Source organism: Mesoplodon densirostris, chromosome 8 (assembly GCF_025265405.1).
Source record: "Mesoplodon densirostris isolate mMesDen1 chromosome 8, mMesDen1 primary haplotype, whole genome shotgun sequence".
Lineage (NCBI taxonomy): Eukaryota > Metazoa > Chordata > Mammalia > Artiodactyla > Ziphiidae > Mesoplodon > Mesoplodon densirostris.
Genome location: NC_082668.1, coordinates 23,538,341 through 23,558,950, shown reverse-complemented (window position 1 = coordinate 23,558,950; position 20,610 = coordinate 23,538,341). Strand labels below are relative to the sequence as shown.

Genomic DNA, 20,610 nt, shown 5'->3' with positions numbered 1-20,610 from the left:
ATTTCCTTGGTAGGGATCAGATTTTAAATAGTTGTTTAATAAGAAGTTTTTGGAAAAGCAGTCTGTGCTATGTTCTCTCTGAAAATTTTTGCCCGTTATCAAAGAAATGGAGTGCCACGTGGATCCAAGGCCCACTATCACTTGGACAGAAGGAAAGTCATTGATATAGTTACTATGCTAAAACTTGGCACTTAGAATATATCCTATCAATAAAGATGCAGACATAGAGAATGGACTTGAGGACATGGGGGGGGAAGGGTAAGCTGGGATGAAGTGAGAGAGTGGCATGGACATATATACACTACCAAATGTAAAATAGATAGCTAGTGGGAAGCAGCCGCATAGCACAGGGAGATCAGTGCTATGTGACTACCTAGAGGAGTGGGATAGGGAGGGTGGGAGGGAGACTCAAGAGGGAGAAGATATGGGGATATACACGTATACATATAGCTGATTCACTTTGTTATACAGCAGAAGCTAACACACCATTGTAAAGCAATTATACTCCAATAAAGATGTTAAAAAAAAAGGAATATATCCTATCCATTTATGTATCCATCCATTCAATCTTCAACAATATTCACAGAGGACTTTCTAGGAATCAAGTTTTGTTTCTCAGAGTGTTCAGCATGTGTTTTGTTGGACTTTGTACTTTAACTCATCCTTTAGGAAAAAGGACATGTTTAAAATCAGGGCAGGACAGGAATAGAAATGCAGACATAGAGAACGGACGTGTGGACACAGGGTGGGAAGAGGAGGGTGGGATGAACTCGCAGATTAGGTTTGACATCAATACACTACCATGTGTAAAATAGACAGCTAGTGTGAACCTGCTGGATAGCACAGGGAGCTCTGCTCAGTGCTCTGTGATGACCTAGATGGGTGGATGGGGTGGGAGATGGAGGTCCAGGAGGGAGGGGATATAGGTTTACATATAGCTGATTCACTTCAATGTACAGCAGAAACTAACACAACATTGTAAAGCAACTATACTCCAATAAAAAAAAATCAGGGCTTCTTTCTGAAAAATATTTTATAATATACTACAATCATTTTGTTTAATAAGTAACCATTAAACTAGACACACACTATAAAATGAGGCTAGCTTTTTCTTAGACCCTTTAACAAGACCTCTACATGTGTTCTCATCTTAGTTATCATGGTATTTTCTAGTGCAACAAAAGTCTGTAATCATCAACTGCTAGTCTAGTCAGTGGAGTGCTTGAAAATTGACTTAACTGGTGATCCACATGATGGATATTCAAGGAATTTCGAATTACCTATAGGAAGTAAGTTTACTATTCATTGCCATAATGCCAAAACCCAAATGTTTATTTCATGACTCATAATCAGAAAGCTTTCCCCCTCAAAGTGCCCTTTACAACATTTAAGTAAAATGCAAATATCTTATTGAACCACAATCCTGTCCATGTATGATAAACACAGGTGAAACTGCCCAGAGGTGTGGTTTAACAAATAAGAAAACATAGAACATGCAGAATTAATTACGTATATGTTAACAAAGATTTCTTGAGTATCTATTATGTACTAAGATATCTTCTTGGTGCCAAGAATACAGCCAAGAACAGTATAGTGTAAGGAGCTTATAAACTATGGGGAAGGCAGATAAAAAAAAACAAATATAAGCAAATCAATAAGGTAATTTCATAAACTGATGAGAGCACTGAATGGGCAATGTGTTGGAGAAAGGTGATGGGGGAATAGTCGTGTAAGAGCTCCCAGGAGAGAAGGCATTTGAGTTGACACCTAAATGATGAGACTTCAAGAAAAGAAAATAGGTTTGTTGCCTTTATTTTTTTTTCTGAGTGATTTATAATGGTCATTTTAACCATTCACGATTACTCTTTATCTAGAGGCTTCTAATAAGAAATTTTCTTTGGTGTGTTTCTGACATGATTAAGTCTATTAGTTCACAAATCTCCCCACCAAACCAAGTCCTATAAAACTTTATTGCAACGACCTCTGCAATCATATACTACTTTGAATAAGAGAAATAACCTGAATATTCTTTTAAATACAGTTGCGTGCTTCCAATTTTATATTTTTTGAATTATTTTTCAGAAAGCCATCACTAGCTAAGTATGCAAGTGAATTATAATAATAATGTTATATTTCTTACATATTTTATGTGCTTCCCAGTAACTCTGTGAGGCTGGTAATATTGTTATTCTTTTGTTTTATAAATTAAGAAACTAATGCACAGAAAGGCTATGTAATTCTCCCAAGAAAGTCCTAAGGCTAGAGAGAACTTGCTTTTAACCATGATACCACAGCCACTGAAACGAAGCCAACAAAATGAAAATTTTTTTTCAGTTTTTCCTAATTTAGAATTCCTTAACTTGTAAGAGTGTTGCTATCTTAAACCTTACCAAATTAAAATAGCAAGCTGAACACTGCCATGTCCCTTGTCACTTGGAGGTTTGAATTTGTATAACAAACCTTACAGACTGTGGCCATTTCCTCCCAGGCACCCTACATGCAAAATGCCAGTAACAGCCATCACATAAATAACAATGCCACGAGGTATTACTGTGTGGACCAAACATCCAGCCTCTCCTCATGTATGGATAAGTAAGTCTCATTGTATTCAGAGTACAAGGGTGTATTTTCTATAAACATCTGGAAACTTCCTTGCAACCAGTCTCCAATAACACGTTCTAATAATCCTATGTTAACGCTTGATGACCCCATTAGATTCCAAATTCTCACAAAGGTCATATTTGATTGTTTTTCTGGAGTTATTCAGTCACTCTGCTAATCTAAGTTACTAGTTCTCAGGCTACTTTTTTGCATTTTTATATTGTGGAGCATTCTACTGTTTCCTGGATTCTGGGATTCTGGGATTCTGGAATTCCAATTCTCCTAGAATTCTCCAAAGTCACAGTCAGTGGCATTGGGATTTCAGCTTCAAGGTCTTCAGAAGTGAACCATAGTTTAAAGGATGTGTATTGCCATGTTTCCATTCTAATACCAAGGGGGAAGATTTGGATTCTAGTCACCTAAACCAATATTTTAGAAAGAGCCCCGTTTTATTCTATTAATTTTAAAATAAATATATATCTAGCAGGAAACCCCTTGAACTTTAGGAACAGCTGGGACAGCGTTTGGATTTGTCATGCAAACATATTCAGTGACAGTGAGAACTACAGATGAAATATATAGTTTCTGCTTAAACAGAGTCCCATGTTAGATATTCAAAAAACACTAAGCTAAAGGCATACAGATTCATAACAGACATATAATATTCAGATCACCTTATACAAACATTAACAAATAATTATTTGTTAATGTTTGTATTAACATTAATAACTTTTTAACAAATTTGTTAACAAATAATTTGTTAATTGTTAACAAATAATTTAAAAGTAATGTTAATTATTTGTTAATGTTTGTATATATATTGAATGTTACTTTATTTTTCAAAGCTTTCACTGAAGTAAAATGCTCTGTGAGATTTCTTAGAAAAAGATTTGCCATGTATAAAATTTTAGGATGGTGTCATTTAATCATCTTACTGACCAGATCTCTAACTGACAAAAGCCATGTACTGGTCATAATTTCACATGTTCTTCTAAAAAAAAAAAGCTAGTAAGAATAATTTTTTCTCAAGTACTTGTTCCAGTATGTTCTCTGTTCCTCTAAGGATAGCTTTATTGTTTAATCTTTGGTTTTACAGGCCATATTTTCAGATTTAATCTATAGTTATCACATTGAAAAGCCTAATAAAAGGAAATTTGTAACCAGCTCAGTACTTAAGATGTAAAGATTTATTCAAAGCATCAAACCTTTCAGAGTTTTATGCTGTAAGGTGGGAAGGGTTTTTACGGTAATGTAAATAAATGTGAAGGATTTTTACAGTAATGTTAATGTCAAAGTAGCACACTGCTCACCCCAAGGAACTTCTGGCGGTATAAGCAACACCTTTTTAGAAGTACAGTGGGAAGCAGGGGTGGTAGAGGAAGTCAAGCGAGGCAAGAAAACAATGATGTGCAAACTGGCCAGTTTATGAAAGGAAAGAGACTTGGCGAGGCTGGAGAGGACGGAGGGGGCTTTAGTGTGAAGTCAGTAGATTAAATCTGATAGAGTGTTTGGAGGGGTGGAGGCAGGCACACAGAGACTGGAGATGAGAAGAATAGGCTGTAACAGAGGCATTCTTTCTAAAAACAACTGAATGATAACAAAAGAGGAAATAACATGTTTCTGACAAGAGATTCTGGGCCAGGAAGAGAGAGACTGGTATATGCATAAAGCCAGGTTCAGGGAAGGATTGATTAGAAGTTGCCAATGGCTGGGGTGATAGTCTAATTTTCCTAATTTATGTTTCTCATTACTTAAAATCCCTTTTAAAAGTCTGGCATCCTTTTATCACTAAGCCTTATAGTCTTAGTTCTTCCTCACAGTATTTCTCAGAACTCCAGTGTACACACATCCAGCCTCCACTGATTTCAGGCAGAGGCCCCGGAGTCTTTACTGGACCATTATCTGTTATTGCTTCTCCCAGATAACTACCACGAGTGTAGCTACCAGGTTACAAGACTTGAAGGTGCCAAAGTCCCCAAGAACATGAGCCTCGTGGCAACCTAACTTCAGCCTATTACAATTTTCTACAAACCCACATTTGCAAAAAGTTTAAAAGCTCTACAGCTCCATAATAACCTATGCACTAACTACCCTAGTTAGTGAAATTCTCTTTAACAGGAAGTATCTATCCTCTATAAATCAATCATTCAGCTGCTAATGGTTATTCCTATGGATCTGGTCTGCCTGAAGAAGTGTACAACACATTGGACAATAAACTACCCAGATGGGAGTGCACAGAATAGCCATGCTTGCTATCACGTGGCAGTACCATATAGCAGTTAGGATGCTTAGATTCAAAACCTGCCCTTTCTCCTACTGCCTACAGGACCTGGGAAAGCTACTGAACCTCTCTCAGACTATTTCCTTACCTGTGAGATGGAGATAATAACAAATCTTCTTTCATAGGGTTATTATGAAAAATAAGTAAGTTGATATAAGTAAATTGCTCTAGCATGATACCCAGTAGTTAATAATGTTCAAAAACATTGTTTGAGTCAGAATGGTGTTCTTCCTCAGTCTGTGATGGGAATCTAATAATCCAACAAATCTTTCTCAAGGACCACAGTTACTTTGAGGTAGACATTTTGCATTGGAAAATCTAGGGGCTCTTTGGGATTTTTAGTGCCGAAATCAGTCCACTAGAGTTGCATAGATCAGCCCCTCCTTCAGCTAGAAGGGAAACAGCAAGAACAATCACAGCTGTGGAAGAGCAAGGTGCAGAAACAATGTAAGCCACTCCCTTTTTCTCTCATGTTAGCAATAAATGCAGGCCAAGTCCTTGCTGTACTTCAGAAGGCTGTGCAAAAATACTTCTTTGCGACTGATCAAGAACAGGGAGACACCTCTGACAATTTTGCTTGGGAATTTAAGATATCACAATGGGACTTGCAAAATAAGAGGCAGTATAGAAGCTAGAACATCCATCTCACGCTATTTCCTCACTCAAAATTTCCTTCATCAAATAATGCGTTGTGGTAACAAACCTTTTCCTTAATTTACTGAGGTTTTCAGTGGAGGGAGCTTCAGGAAACTTCCCGCCCTTGGGATGATCCAGTAGATTTTTCTGGAATACTTAACACAACTCAACCACATGGTAAAGAGCTTAACTGTACTCTTCAATAAACTTACTGACCATGCTAAGAAATAGCAATGTTTCTTCCACAGATTCTATGGCTAATTCTCTTGTTTCTACTAAATTTGAAAGTAAAATAGCTCATTGAAAGCTAGACCATCATTCTTCAAGCATAAAGCAAAGAGAAAATTAATTTAAAAATAATTAGTTTGAAAGGCTTCCACTCTCACAGACCACCTGAGTCAAGAAACATTGATATTACCCAAACTGTCAAGTTCATGAAGAAACAAGAGCTCGCAGGCATTATGGAGAGTAGTCACTGAGATAAAGGCTATGGACTTTAATTAACACAATTTTGAAGTGAGGCAGTGTGGCACAGAATTGGAGACAGAATTTTCCAGGAACAAATGGCTTGTTTTCAGAAGTATGGACCTATATAACTTCTGAGACCTCTAAGTTTTCATTCCAGAATTCTCAATTTCTGTTTTATGAGAAGGGAAACCTAGAAAGTATAAAGGATGAGATAGTCACAGAGTGGCCACTGCTTTAGATTATTTGTGGTATAGAAAGTTTCTAGAAAGGAAACACCAAACCCTAAACTCATTCTTGGTTGGTAAGTACTGTGAAGACAAAAATTTTCTGCTTTTTAATTTTTTTTCTCTAAACTAATCACTTCAATTCCATTTTTAGAGTTTCTGACTCTTAAATAGTGACAATTTAAGTCAGTCAATTTTTTAAGTCAATCAATTTTAGTCCATTCATAAAAGCAAGCAGGCAAGATGAAAGGTATTCACTAAATCTTTCAAGAGGCAGTACCTGGATGTTTGGATCCCAAATGCAATCTCCTCTAAAATTCACCTTGGAAAGAAACGCCCTTTAGAGTCTAGGTTAGCTTGAAAAGGAGTTTCTACCAAGGGTACAGATCTCCATTTACTATTTTCTTGTTTCTCAGTAATCCTTTTCTTTCTTAGGAAATAAAATGAAAAATGGCAAAAACTTATTTCACATGCTCCAGTGTCATTCCTGTTTACCAGAGGAAGGCAGAGCAATAAGTGCATCTGGAAACCAAACCAGGAGGTGACATTATTTGTTGTCCAAACCTTTCTTTGAAAAGTAGGAACATAAGACATAAGAAAAGTCATACATGAGCACTCTGGTTGCTCATGGCAACCTGAGCTGCACATGGCAACCCACCTTTGCTTGGATGTCCAGGTGGCCTTCCATGGGGGAAGAGTGATCATACACATGGTAAATGGAGTTAATACAGTAAAGCCAGTATAAACACTGATGTTTTGTCTTCTGACAGCATATGAATGTGCAAGCATTAAGTTATAGGAGAAAAGGGGCTAATTTTAGATTTGTTCCTAGCCCTCTCCATGTGAATGGTGTCGCTGTGAGCCCAGCAATGAAGTTCACTGTGTTGTAGCAGACTGCGCAGTTCCTGAGTGTGTCAACCCAGTCTATGAACCAGAACAATGTTGTCCTGTCTGCAAAAATGGTAAGACCGTACTGCATTAGCTTTCAAAGAGCGGTTAGCGCAAAATACAGGTATTCCACCACCGCACACCATTCAATACCAAAGCCCTCTAAGATCTGCCTGTGGTTTTTCAATGTGGGCATGGCCAATTAATATTTCTATCCCATCTTAAAGTGAAAATAAGCCAGCAATGGGTGAATCGTGAAGCTTTCCATCTGGAGAATTAAAACTCTTATAAGCTGACTCTGTTGTGGTCCCTATTATTTATTGTTGATCTATACGGAGAATTTTGGAAAGAATGCAGTACCATCTTTTTATAGTGACTGAATTTCTCTCTTGTGGAGGCTATGAAGCTTTTCCTAGTGTATAAGCCAGGATAGAGAGTAGGATAAATGCCAGGTATTTTGCTTTGGGCATAGATAAGACTTTAGGCTTAAAGTTATCAAAGAATTACAGAATTCAATTACTCATACACTTAAGTTGAAGTAAGGAAGACTAGAAAGTTTAGGGCTTTTTTTCTAGGTTTTTATTACAATGGAAAACTGCTCTCAGAGTAACTGCTATAGAGGGGAACTTGGCTTATAAGTTTATGGGTTCCTTTTGGCCCTCATAGGATGGAGAGGTTGAAATGACTATGGCATGCCAAACACCCAAAATCCAGGTGAGGCTGCAGAGAAGACAATGCAATGCCATTAACCTAGGACATCATATCAGCAAAGTCAAAATCACACTCTTGCTACTGGTCATATACCAACCAAAAAATAAAGCTTCACTGTGTAACATTCCACAAATGTCCCCACTTGGCATTAATATATGCTTGAAAAAGTAGTTCTAGCTCTTAATTAAGCTGAGGTCACTGTAATGCTGAATCCCTATGACTTTCCTTGAATTAGCAACTCTCATCTTCTCTATTACACATTTTTTTTGGTCCAGAATTTGGCATTATGTGAGATCATCTACTAATCTTTTTCTCTTGCAGAATTATAATTAGTGAAAAGAGGTATCAGGTTATTTAGCCAAAGAAAAAACACAAGCAACTCTGATTGTTTTTATAATACTTGTAGTGTTTTGGTATCTTCTCAAATGACTTATAAAGAACCCTTATGACATTTCTTCAGGCACAGTTTTTATTATTTCTGATTGTGTAAATCTCTTGAGTCTAATATTACTGCACACCTGGCTTCTGTTTTTCTTCTTATCCTTCTCATCCAACTGACGTGTGTCATAGTGAGAATCTCTCTGACTTAGAAGGTGGAGATAAATATCCTCCTGAAGTTCAAGCTGATCTAATATATGCAAAGATATCAAATTTAAGACTTTATATTTTTAAAAGGATATTGAAGAAACTGGAAAAGATACAGGGAAGAAAAATAAGATGATTTAATGGTTGAAGAATAGGACATATGAGGACAGACTGAAGGAGTTTGCATAATTTGTCCTGGAAAAGAGAAGGCTCCAGGGAGACCTAACTGTCATAAAGTATATGAATGGTTAGTCTAAAGTAGAAGAGCACCTGTTATTTTTCATTTTCTCCAAGGACAGAAGGAAGAAAAAATCAGCTACCTAATCAATCTTTAAAAATTGGATTGACAAATCTGTGACTAAAGACCATTGTTTTCTAGAAGCAACTGTCTAAACAGGTCTTTGAGGATCTTGTCTTCCCTGGAAGGCCCTGGTTGGCTATGCTACACATTTAGGGTAAACAAAACTATACTGAAAGTTAAAAACTCTCATCTGGACATACTCAGAATACTCAGAGACTTAAACATGCTAGACTGTATATTTAGAATACAGGTTTTACACATGCATCTGCCACGTCATACTAGGTACTGCCCACCCAAACCAATAGTATATCCAGAGTTGATGTCTATGTCAAATGTTAAATCAGCCACAACAAACTAGTTACACTGAATTTTATGTCACCCAAGATTATCTTATTTCTGTCACATGCCAGAGTAGAAATCTGTCCTAGAATGAAACTTGCCTTGTACAAAAATATATAATCAATGAACTTTAATTGTTCGATTAATTAGGTAACTAATTAGTAACCCATTAGTATTCCTGAAAAATGTTGAGAGAACAAAATATATTAGTTAGGTTTTCCAATTTTTTGTTCATGAAGCACTACAAAACAACCACTTTTGTTCCCTTTTGCCATTTCCAAGCAAACGTTTTTCTTTTTTAAATAAGGAAAATTAACTTGAATTAAAATTAGCCCAAAGACTAATTCTGGATGTAATACATTATGACATGTTATCTTTTTTATTATTAAATGCCATTAATTAGTCACTTATGCCCCAAAAGTAAAGTATAATCATTGTCAAAGAAGAGCATATTGAGGACTGCTGGAGAATCCTTATGACCACGTACCAGTATTTTTGAGTGAGCAGACTGAGCCCCAATGCTTGCTGACTCTCATTCTTAGTTCAGAAAACAGAAACAGATGACCCATGTGCAGAAGAGCTAGGCAGGAAATAGATGTTTACTCTGACAGAATATAACTAGAACAATTTCTTAAATTTCCAACACATGATAAGACTATCTGATTCTAAATGACAAGATTAATTTGCCCAGTATAGTGTAAACTATTTTTAAAGCATTGTACTATTTTCTTAGATTTGGAAAAAAAGCAACAAGAAGATAAACATCTACCCTCAGGATTCAAGGTAGAGGCAATAGATCCTAATTTGTAAACAGTCCTATAATATTTTCTATATTTTCTTAAATCTTCATAAATGTTGAAAAACTTTAGTTTGCACAAATGCGGACTATCTTGGCTGCCAAACTCTTTCTTCATACTGATTGATTTTTCCACCTTCCTGAATTATAACTTGCCAAGAGCAAGAGACATTAAAGATATAAAATGAAAGTTTAAAGCAATAGAATCTACCACAAACAGTACTCAGCTAATATCAAAATCTTTGTTCTCAGATTAGAGCAAGAAAAAAAAAAAAAGGCAGTACAATGATATATATGTAGGTATATGAAGTTTTCCCAGAAAACAGTAGTTTACCAACAAAAATGTAACAATTGCCCTTACAAAGAAGTATTTTTAACATTATAAAGTGCAAGGTAATCTGATCCCTAGATAAGTAATGATAGCCTCTTTATTCTCCATAATATAATTTGTAAGAATAAATATAAAGACTTATACTTCTAAAATATTTCTCTAATGATGTAAAAACAAAGAAAGAAAATTTTTAATTTCTTGGTCTCAATGGTTACCTCAAGCAAGATTTTCCAGTGGTTATCAATAAATATAGCCAAGCCATTAAAAATACTCCATTCTTATTAAAGTTAGTTTAGCACCAAGAAAAGTCTATTAACTTAGTCTGAATAAAATACAATAGAAACGTTAAGGAAAGATGTGAATGGCTGGGCATACACAAAACAGGAGGAGGAGGAAAGTTATTTTTTATTTGGGGATGATTATGGTGATTCATATAGGAATTGACTGTTTTAAACAATTTTATTAAGCATCTGCTTCTCCCTTCTCTATACATCTTCATGAGCTAGCAATCCAAATGCCTTCCTGAAAGATCTAACATTTCTAGATTGTTTTTCTTCCTCCAAGATTGTGTTACTTTGGCCTGTCTTTCAGCTCCAGTCCTTTCCATGAGAATTAATATTCTTTGTGGTTTTTGTTTTTATAATATGAAAAATAGGTTAGCACAGCACCTACCTAAAGAAAATATTTCTATTTTGGAGTGTCATGTAAATATTTCAAATATTCAGTAACTGACCATTCATTTAACTAGTGGAATATTTGATCATTAGATCATCCAAAAGACTAACTGCATTTTTTTTTTTTTTTTACATTTCATCTGTCAGTATGTCAGTGAGTTCTCTGTTTTCGTTGGAATATATAGTCAGTCATTATTCATGGTTCGGAAAATAGGTCACTTCATGAAAATTGAAATAGAGAGGAACAACCCACAAAATCGTCCATGCACATTAAGTGAGGAGTTTACATATCCTTTTCAACTAAACTGAAGTTGTCATAAGCCCTGTTCAAATATTTAATTTCATATCCCTTACTCTCTTCCAGTTTAGTAGTGATACAAATAAAGAAGGAAATAGACTAGCCAAAAGGTAAATGGAAAGAAGACAGCAAAGGAATGGGAAGTGAACAAATAAGAGAGAGGACTTTAGAGCCATCCAACGCCTTCTAAAGGCGCTTGGGTAAAACGCTGCTTTGTGTCGACACATATAATATACAAAGAGCCCCTTGAAATAAATAAGAGAAAAATAATTCCACAGGGAAGAAAATAGGCAAAGGGTATACAAAGAAAATTCAGAGAAGAAAACCAAATGTCTAATAAATATATGAAAATACACTTAACCTCACAAGGGATCAGGGTGATAGAAATTAAAACAATGAGATACTAATATTGCATTGATAATAACTTGAGATTGATGATACCTCAAATCAGCAAAGATACTAAGAGTTGAGAAAATGTTGGAACAACTTTTAAGAAATTTGAAGTCAGCAGTTCTACTTTTTGTACTTTGTCCCACATTCATGCACTAAATTTCCACTGCATTTTAAGAGCATAAAGGTTGGAGAAATGTAATAGTACTTCAATGGAGTAGTGAAAATATATTGCAGCCTTTAAAAAGATCCTACTAACATTTTTCACTGCTGTATAAAATAAGCAAGGAGTGTATACTAGACTAAAAATATTTTATACATAATATAGTAATGTGTTCTATATATAATTTGTACATTTTAAGTGATATATAAGACATTTTTATTTTTAACTGATATATAATTTTAAATAGATAGATATTACATTTATATGTACATAGGAAAAGAGCCAAATGTGGATACACAATAGAATATTAACAATGATTCAATGATTACTTTTAGGGAATAAAAGTGTCAAGGTAAAAGTAGGGGAGACAAGAGTTAATCTCTTTAAAATATTAAATCTTTACAGACTGATAATAAAAACAGCAGAAAAGTACACAAACAGGCAGTTAGCAAACAAAATACAAATATTCAAAAAATATAAAAATTATTCAACCTAACAAATTTGCTTTTTATTTTTTAAACCCTTCTTTATTATGTTTGTATGTAGCATAGGGAAAGTTCTGTAAGAATACACGCCAAATTTTTAACAGTTATCCAGTGATCACAAGAGTAATTAAGGAGTAGAAGTGAGAAGGTAGAAGCAGAGAACTTTAACATTTTTATTTCATGGGCCTATTTACTGAATGAATTTTCAAAAAACTATTTTTTATAAGTTAAAAGGTTTTACCAAACCTATAAAGAAAAGATAATTCTAATGTCATTTAAACTCTTCCAGAGGAGAGACAAGAACAGTTTTTTTCTGAAGTACAATACTGATACAAACCAAAGATTACAAACTAAGAAAAAGTAATGGGGATCTATTAAAACACAAAATCCCCGATCATATATTATATCACCCAATGGGTCTAGAGCAGCATTCTTCAATCAATCACATGAACCCTTGTGCTACAAAATATATGATAATTATACCAAGGAGATGGAATAAATATAGAGTCTCCCATCGTCTCAGGTCAGGTTTTAATCTCAGCTGAGTTTTGGTATCAAAATTGTGAAAAGACAATGGGTTTTCAGAGACTGTGGGAAAGGGATTGTATATTTGTGTTAGCAAACAGAATTTAGCAGTTGGTTAAAATAATTGTGCATTCTGACAAAGTGGAGTTTACAAAGATAGTTAAAAATTAGGAACTCTATATTAATATAATTTATCCTACTACTAAATTCAAGAGAAAATCATATTATTTCTATATAAATATACACACACATATATAAAGATGACTAAAACTCTTGATAAAATAAGACTAACTGAATATAAAATATATTTACCTCAGCCCCAAAAGACAGAATCATGCTTAATAGGTACACATTAAAGGCATTCTTGATAAAGTCAGGAACAAGACAAGGCTGTCCACTATTATTCAAATTTTCAGATTGTAGATATGAACTAGCTACTATAATTAGAAAAGAAGGAATTCAGAGGAGAAAAATTGGGAGCCAAAACTACTACCATTTGCATATTATATGAGAGTATACTTGAAAAACCGAAGACTATAGACTAAAAACTGCTATAACAAAAACTTAGAAATATAGCAGGGTACAAAATGAGAATACAGAGCTCGCTCTCTCTCTCTCTCTCTCTCTCTCTCTCTCTCTCTATATATATATATATATATATATGTATAGGTACGTATATTATGAAAATAAAATTGTGGCATTGGTACATGATACAGAGATATCAATGGAATATAAGAAACTTCATAAACAGACCTAACATACATATGAAAATTGATACATGATAGATAAAATAGCATTTCAAATCAATGGGGGAAAGTTAATTTGTAGAAGAAATGGTGTTGGGACAACTGGACAGTTGCCTGAAAAAAATAATTTTAAAATCCTACATTATTTCATAATTCAAGAAAACTTTCAATTCAACAAAGATTTAAATATAAGCTATTTTCCCAAACAGTACAAGAAGAAAACCTAGACATTTGATTTTTAATCCTGAAGTGGCTAGATTTAAAAAAAAAAAATCTCCCCAAAGCAAACAAAACACCACTGTAAACAAATTAAAAACTAAGGGAAAAATAATCTTATATCGCAAAGGGTTTATGTCTCTCATAGATAAAGATCTCTTTGAAACTAATAAGGAGAAAGATCAACAACTCAATCTTAAAAATGGGCAAAGAACTTCAAAAGTTATTCCACAAAACCCAAAATTTCCTAAAACATACAAAAAATTGCTAAAAGGAAAATGCAAATTAAAATTTGATGCCAGTTTTTTACTTATGGATTGGCCAAATATCCTATAATTTAATAACTTATTTTGTTGTTGATACCTGTGGTAAAACAGGCAGTCTTTCACATCACTGGTGAATGTATGAATTTGTACAATCCCCATGGAAGGAAATTTGACAATATATGTCAAAATTAAAGTACATATATCTTTTATCTCAGCAACTTCACTTCTATTTACAGATGCGTGAAATGACAAATAATGTTGTTCATCTTCTATGTTGTACTTCAGATTTACTACTAATAAAGAATAATCAGAAAATTTGTAAAAAATAACTATAGATTTAACTTTCCTTTTAACATGCTATTAGTTGATAGTCAAAAAAGATAATTTCTTTCTTTAAATACTCAAATATTTTTATTGATTTATAATTTTACTAGCTTCTATTTACCTTTATGTTTTTCATCTCATATAATACATTTTAAACTAATTTCAAATGGCTCAAAACTGTGAAACTAATAGAAATCTACTCAGAATCAACAGATAATAGGCTACTTTAAAACATTAAAATAGATATTAATGTGTGGAGGACATATATATATATAGAGAGAGAGAGAGATTAAAAAGTCACAAAACCTTACTAAGAAGTATTTTTTAAAATAGTAAGGAGCCATAACTGATTTCTAATGTGAAAACTGAAATTTGTTAGAATGCTATTTTTCTAATGATAAATGGAAATCTATCAAATTTTCCATGTAATGTAATTTTCTTTTGTAAGTTGGCAAAAGTTGGAAAATTTAAATACATGAAAAAGAATATACTTGGTGGGCTTCCCTGGTGGCGCAGTGGCTGGGAATCCGCCTGCCAATGCAGGGGATGCAGGTTCGATCCCTGGTCTGGGAAGATCCCATATGCCACGGGGCAGCTAGCCCCGTGCGCCACAACTAACTGCTGAGCCCATGTGCCACAGCTACTGAAGCCAGCACGTGCCTAGAGCTGGAGCTCCGCAACAAGAGAAGCCACCACAATGAGAAGCACATGCACCACAACGAAGAGTAGCCCCCACACACCGGAACTAGAGAAAGCCCCCACGCAGCAACGAAGACCCAACGCAGCCAAAAATAAACAAATAAATAATTTTTTTAAAAAAATGTACTTGGTATGTTTGGGGAATTCAATCTACCAGATATATTAAAATAATATGTAAAGGTATAATAGTTTTAAACAGTGTGATAGTGGGACAAAAATAAATTGATAAATAGAACAGAAAATCAGAAAGTAATTCACATTTGTATCACAATCTAGCATAAAATTAAGGTGACATCCAAGTGTCTGATGAAAGAATGTGTTATTCTAAAAGTAAAGGTTAATCATTTTTTACAAAAGTGAAATTACATTCCGGTATTACCCATTATACAAAAGTAACTATCAGTTGGATTAAAGATCTAAATCTAAAAAATGAGATCATAAAGGGATTTGTTTTTAACGTAAACATTAACTTACTCTTAGGATCAGGATGGTCTTCCTAAACATAAATGCAAATAAATAATTTATAAAAGGAAAAATTAAAATTCAAATTAGATAACATATAATTTTATCCTTAAATTTCTTAATAAATTAACTTTGGAAAGGTAAGATGCAACAGGCACTCTCAAGCACTACTGATGAGAGTGTAAACCAATATATCTTCTCTGAAGGGCAGTAAAAGTGTGCAGACCTTTGATCCAGCAATGTGGCTTCTAGAAATTGATCAAAAATAAATAATCAGATAAGAATATAAACATGTTATGTAGAGAGGTATTTATTACAGAGTTGTTTATAATAGCAAAACCTTGGAAAACCTGAAAGCTAAATATTTGACAATAAGGAGGTTGTTTAAAAAACCATAGTATATCTACATGGACTAACTACTAAAAAATTATTACAAACGATGTCATGGAAAAAAAATTAAGGACATCTCCACAAAAAAACAAACAAAAAAATTCATGTTCAGAGTATATTATTAAACTAGTAGGCCAGAAAGTACTATTTTAAAAATAATTTTGTTAAAAAGAAAATGTATGTATAGAAAAACACTGGAAGAAAATACTTCAAAATGTTAATGGCACATAACTCTGAATAGTAGTAGCCTAATGAATGATTTTTACCTTTTTTCCCTTTGCTAGCCCCTAGTTTCTAAATTTCCTACAACAAATCTGCGTCATCCCTGTGATTTAAAGTTATTATTTAAAGGAGAAAATAGAGGGCTTCCCTGGTGGCACAGTGGTTGAGAATCTGCCTGCCAATGCAGGGGACACGTGTTCGAGCCCTGGTCTGGGAAGATCCCACATGCCGCAGAGCAACTGGGCCCGTGAGCCACAATTACTGAGCCTGCGCATCTGGAGTCTGTGCTCCGCAACAAGAGAGGCCGTGATAGTGAGAGGCCCGTGCACCGCGATGAAGAGTGGCCCCCGTTTGCCACAACTGGAGAAATCCCTCGCACAGAAACGAAGACCCAACACAGCTATAAATAAATAAATTAAAATTAAAAATAAATAAATAAATAAACTCACTTGGAGTTGAATTCAGATAGACTGGAAAAGTATAAACAGAATTAACAGACTGCCCCCCACCAAGCACAATCGCCCACAGGCTCATGCCAAATTTTGAGACACAGCATCTGTGGCTGATTCAAGTACAGGTTTTCTGGTAAGAGGGCCTGGCTTTCTAGGTGTAGATAGCCAGAGGCAGAACTGCAACTAAGATAACTGTGAGTAACAGTCTCACTCTAAAACATAAAAAAATAAAAATAAAATAAAATAAAAAATAAAGGACAAAATAGAAAAATTCTTTAAAAAGATAATGTAAATTTTTTTTCTATTTTTATGATTTAATAATCAATGACATGCCATTTATTAGAAATTGCACTGATTCCTTGTTATAATTTGTACTCTATAGTTAATTAACCAACTAATAATTCTACCACTTGACTTTCAAATCCTTTAACTGTGAGATTCTTTGTAAAGAATTTGGAAAACATCATTGCCCATTTTATGTACCTATTAGGGTAATTGTTAAAGTATTCACTTAAGTCTATGCATTTACACTTTCATGAAGATATTTTGCAACCTCAGCCTTTTAAGTTTGAAAATTAGATGCAAGTCTTTCACCTTAATTTGATATTTTCTCACTTCCTCTTAGGGAGACAATTAGTAACAAATGAAACACAGACATTAAACAAACACACTGAAGATGAAAAATTTTCTGGCACTTGCACATATCCATTGGCTACAGAGCCCTGAAATAGTTTGTGATGAAAGCATACCCTATGAAGGGCAATTTCAAAGCCTGCATTTCATTGACTTCATAACTGAAAGTCAGAATTATCATATTCGTATAAAGTAGATGTCAAAACAGAGTAATTATAAATAGCTCTTTTAATGAGCCACAATTTCCTATTGCTTTCATAAAGCTTCCTCCAAAGTATGAAAGGAAATATTTTTATGTTGTCTTAAACCAACAGGATTCCTTCTCAATTCATCAGCAAATTAGATTTCAAAAAGATTATTTGACAAAGTTGACACAATGAAAATTAATGCCACATTCATTTCCTGCCAATTGCATCTCTACTTAATTATCGGGGCCCCCCAGTCCTTCAGAAAATGAAGGGAAGAAGGCCAACATCTGCAAAAATGAGAACTTTTCTCTTTTTTCTCCTCAACATATAGAAAATGCTTAGGGACTACTTTTTCCCTATGTAATCATCTAGAACATTGGGTCTGGTCCTCCCACAAAGCACACACTCCTAGTTGAGAAGAGACATGTTAAGAAGTAGACCTCACACCTTCCAATACCACGTAGTACTCTGATGTTCAGTGCACCACCCCAAAGGGAGCCTATGGGCCCTGAAGAAGGGTAATGCTCACACATGTACTGAATGTCTCATTCTTACACATTCAGATAACTTCACAGATAATCTAGTTCAAAAACAGTAGGTTGGCAGAGGGTTGAATAAATCTCCCCAAACTGCCCATGCATTTCTATTCTTAACCCCACCTTCTCTCTTATTCTTGAGCCTCTCTTCAACTATGTTTTTATAAAATAGTGCTGACTTCTAGGATTGTATACAGTAATCTCTAATAAAACACCTCTGAACTGTGGATGATGGCAAAAGGGCAACTGGGATCACTAACATATTTATAGTTGGATGCCCCTGAAATGAGAAAAGGGAAATGGGAAGTTCTTGCATGCATACTTATTTTGCTTACACTAGCTTCATTTGTACAATCCTTAGGAGTTGGATTTGATTCTAAGAGTTAATTGAATGGGGTGGGGTCTGACGGGAAAGCCAAGGCATTTGGTCTTGCCAAGTCTTATCTAAGGGAGGCTTGAGTCGTTGGCCATGGGAGAGCCTCCCTGAGGGAGCAACACAACTGCTTGCATCAGGGATATGGGGCTGCCGTTCCATAATGACCCCCAAGCTCTTGCTCACACAGTCCAGGCATCCGTGTAGCTCTCAGAGGCACCCAGAGACCAATGGGTCACTACCGATGATGAAGGCACAAAGTAAGGCAGAGTTTCCCTTCATCCAAACCTCCTTCCTGAGGTAGACGCGTTAGGAAGTTGCATTCCCTCCTTTAAGTCATGTCTTTGCCATGTAGAAACTCAGGCTTTTCAGATGCAGGAAAAGCCATGTCCATCCACTGGCACCCCTTTTCCCCTTCACTAATTACTAATGTAAACCTTGTGCAGTCAGACTAAAACAAAACAAGGTTGCCATGCAAGTTGTGTTCCTTGACCTGCTTTGAATTTGAGTGTCTTCTAAAGCACTGGGCAAGATGAGCCTGGGGGGCCTCGAGGAAGGTATTGCTCTATCTTCCTCAGAAGTTTCAGAGGTCTGAAGCAAGAGTATCTAACAGACTCGTCTCAGAGGCACAGATTCCCTTTCTTACAGATAAGACCAAACTTCTTGGGATTCTATATCCCACATCACTGGTAAAGACGGGATCCAGAATTCTGGGTCCTCTTGAAAAGATCCTAACACCTCCCTGGCCAGCAGTCACAGCCTCATCCTCATCGTTGGGCTTGAGACACTTAGGACTGATTTCTCCCTGCTTAGCTCAGACCCCACCAGGAGCCCAGGACCACCAAGTCACCCCTCATCCCCAGGACTCTGATCTCCATATGGTGCTATGAGCTGAGAGGTAACACCCCAAGTCACCACTTTCCAGTCCTGGCCTCTGATTTTTAGTTCTCTGTCACACCTACTGCCACCTGAATTGTATATATTTTACTTATTTAGTTGCTTGTCTCCCCTGTTCACAGAAGTATAAAGTCCGTGCAAAGATTTTTGTCTCTTTTGTTCACTGTTGTATTCCTACTACCTACAACACATTGTAGGTGCAAATGTATGTGAATAAATGAATGAATGCACACCTGTATTGTGCCTTTGGAAGAGCCAAAATTAAATAAGAAAATTGATTCTTTGAGTTCTTTTAGCTTCTCTTTTGAAAAGTCTGTCTTCTATTTCACAGAGAAGAGCTTTCAAATGGAGAGCTTAGGAGGCATCGTGTGGTGGGAAGGAGGGTGCTTATCAGATTTTTTTCCTAATTAAGTTTGCTTTAATTTACCACTAGGATTAGTGGTACATATATTGATAGGAGGCATATCAAGGTGATCTAGTAGAGACAGACTGGTTTCCAGGGGAAACTGTGTCAGCTTGATATTTTACTGCTTTATAACCTTGCTAGGGTCACCTAACTTCTGTTTCTTAAGAAATGACTGCATGTAACCTATGAGTCACTTCAGTGCAAAATTAATGTAATGTTTTAGCCAGTATTATCTACAATGATATATTTCATCTAACAATAGGGATTGGACTATTTACAAGTTAAGGAAGCCTCGAGCATTGACTGAATATGTGATTTGTCAGCATTTGGTAAAGGGAGTCAGAAAATGGGACTTGATATCAGGGCAGAGGGAGAACTGATTGCAGGGAATAATATTTCATTTTAGAAATCAAACTGTGCAACTGAAAAAGATATCAGAAATGTGGCATAAAACAGGGACAAAGGAAACTTGCTAACCAATATCTTTTCTGGCATACAGTGATTGGGAAACTCTCTAAGGATGGCTGAGGCTGAGGTAGGAAGCCCTTGCAGTAAGACTTCTGATGTTTAAATGTAGCTCTGAGCTGCTTCAAATCAAACCCTCAGAAATGTTAAACCTCTTTTGAAACATATTTATGGTTGGTTGCCCCTCAATTGAGAAAAAGGAAATGGGAAGTTCCTGCATGCATACTTATCTTGCTTACACTAGCTTCATTTGTACAAGGTGATGGCAAAGAGCAGCCAGTAATGCTGCTGCTGCTCCGGGTAGTAACTAGCCAGGCCTGAGTCCTCTCCTCCTTTCACCCATCACTTTTATGCATTCTGCAGAAAGGTCCATAGAGCAACATACCTGCCTTCTGGAAGGCTAAGCTCAGTTAGTTTCCAACAACATTAAATAACAAAATAGTTGGCAGTGTAGTATCCAAATCTTAAAAGCCTGTTCATTCCATCTTTCTGTGTTGGGATTTAAAACAGAGGTAAGATGCAGGGCACCAGGGGCTGATGGCCTGTTTGAAGATGTGGGATTCTCAGTGTCTGTTTTATCCTACCCACTTTGATTTGATTTGATGATTTCTTTAAGAATGGAGATAGATGACAGTAAGC

General features: G+C 35.5%; 1 protein-coding gene across 1 annotated transcript in view; it reads left to right on the top strand.

Moving 5' to 3' along the window:
- Positions 1-20,610, top strand: part of VWC2L (von Willebrand factor C domain containing 2 like) — a 158,956-nt gene that overhangs the window by 15,677 nt on the left and 122,669 nt on the right. The window contains exon 2 of the mRNA XM_060107353.1: positions 7,043-7,172. Within this exon, the coding sequence (XP_059963336.1) occupies positions 7,043-7,172 (130 nt within the window). The remainder of the gene's footprint in view (positions 1-7,042; positions 7,173-20,610) is intronic.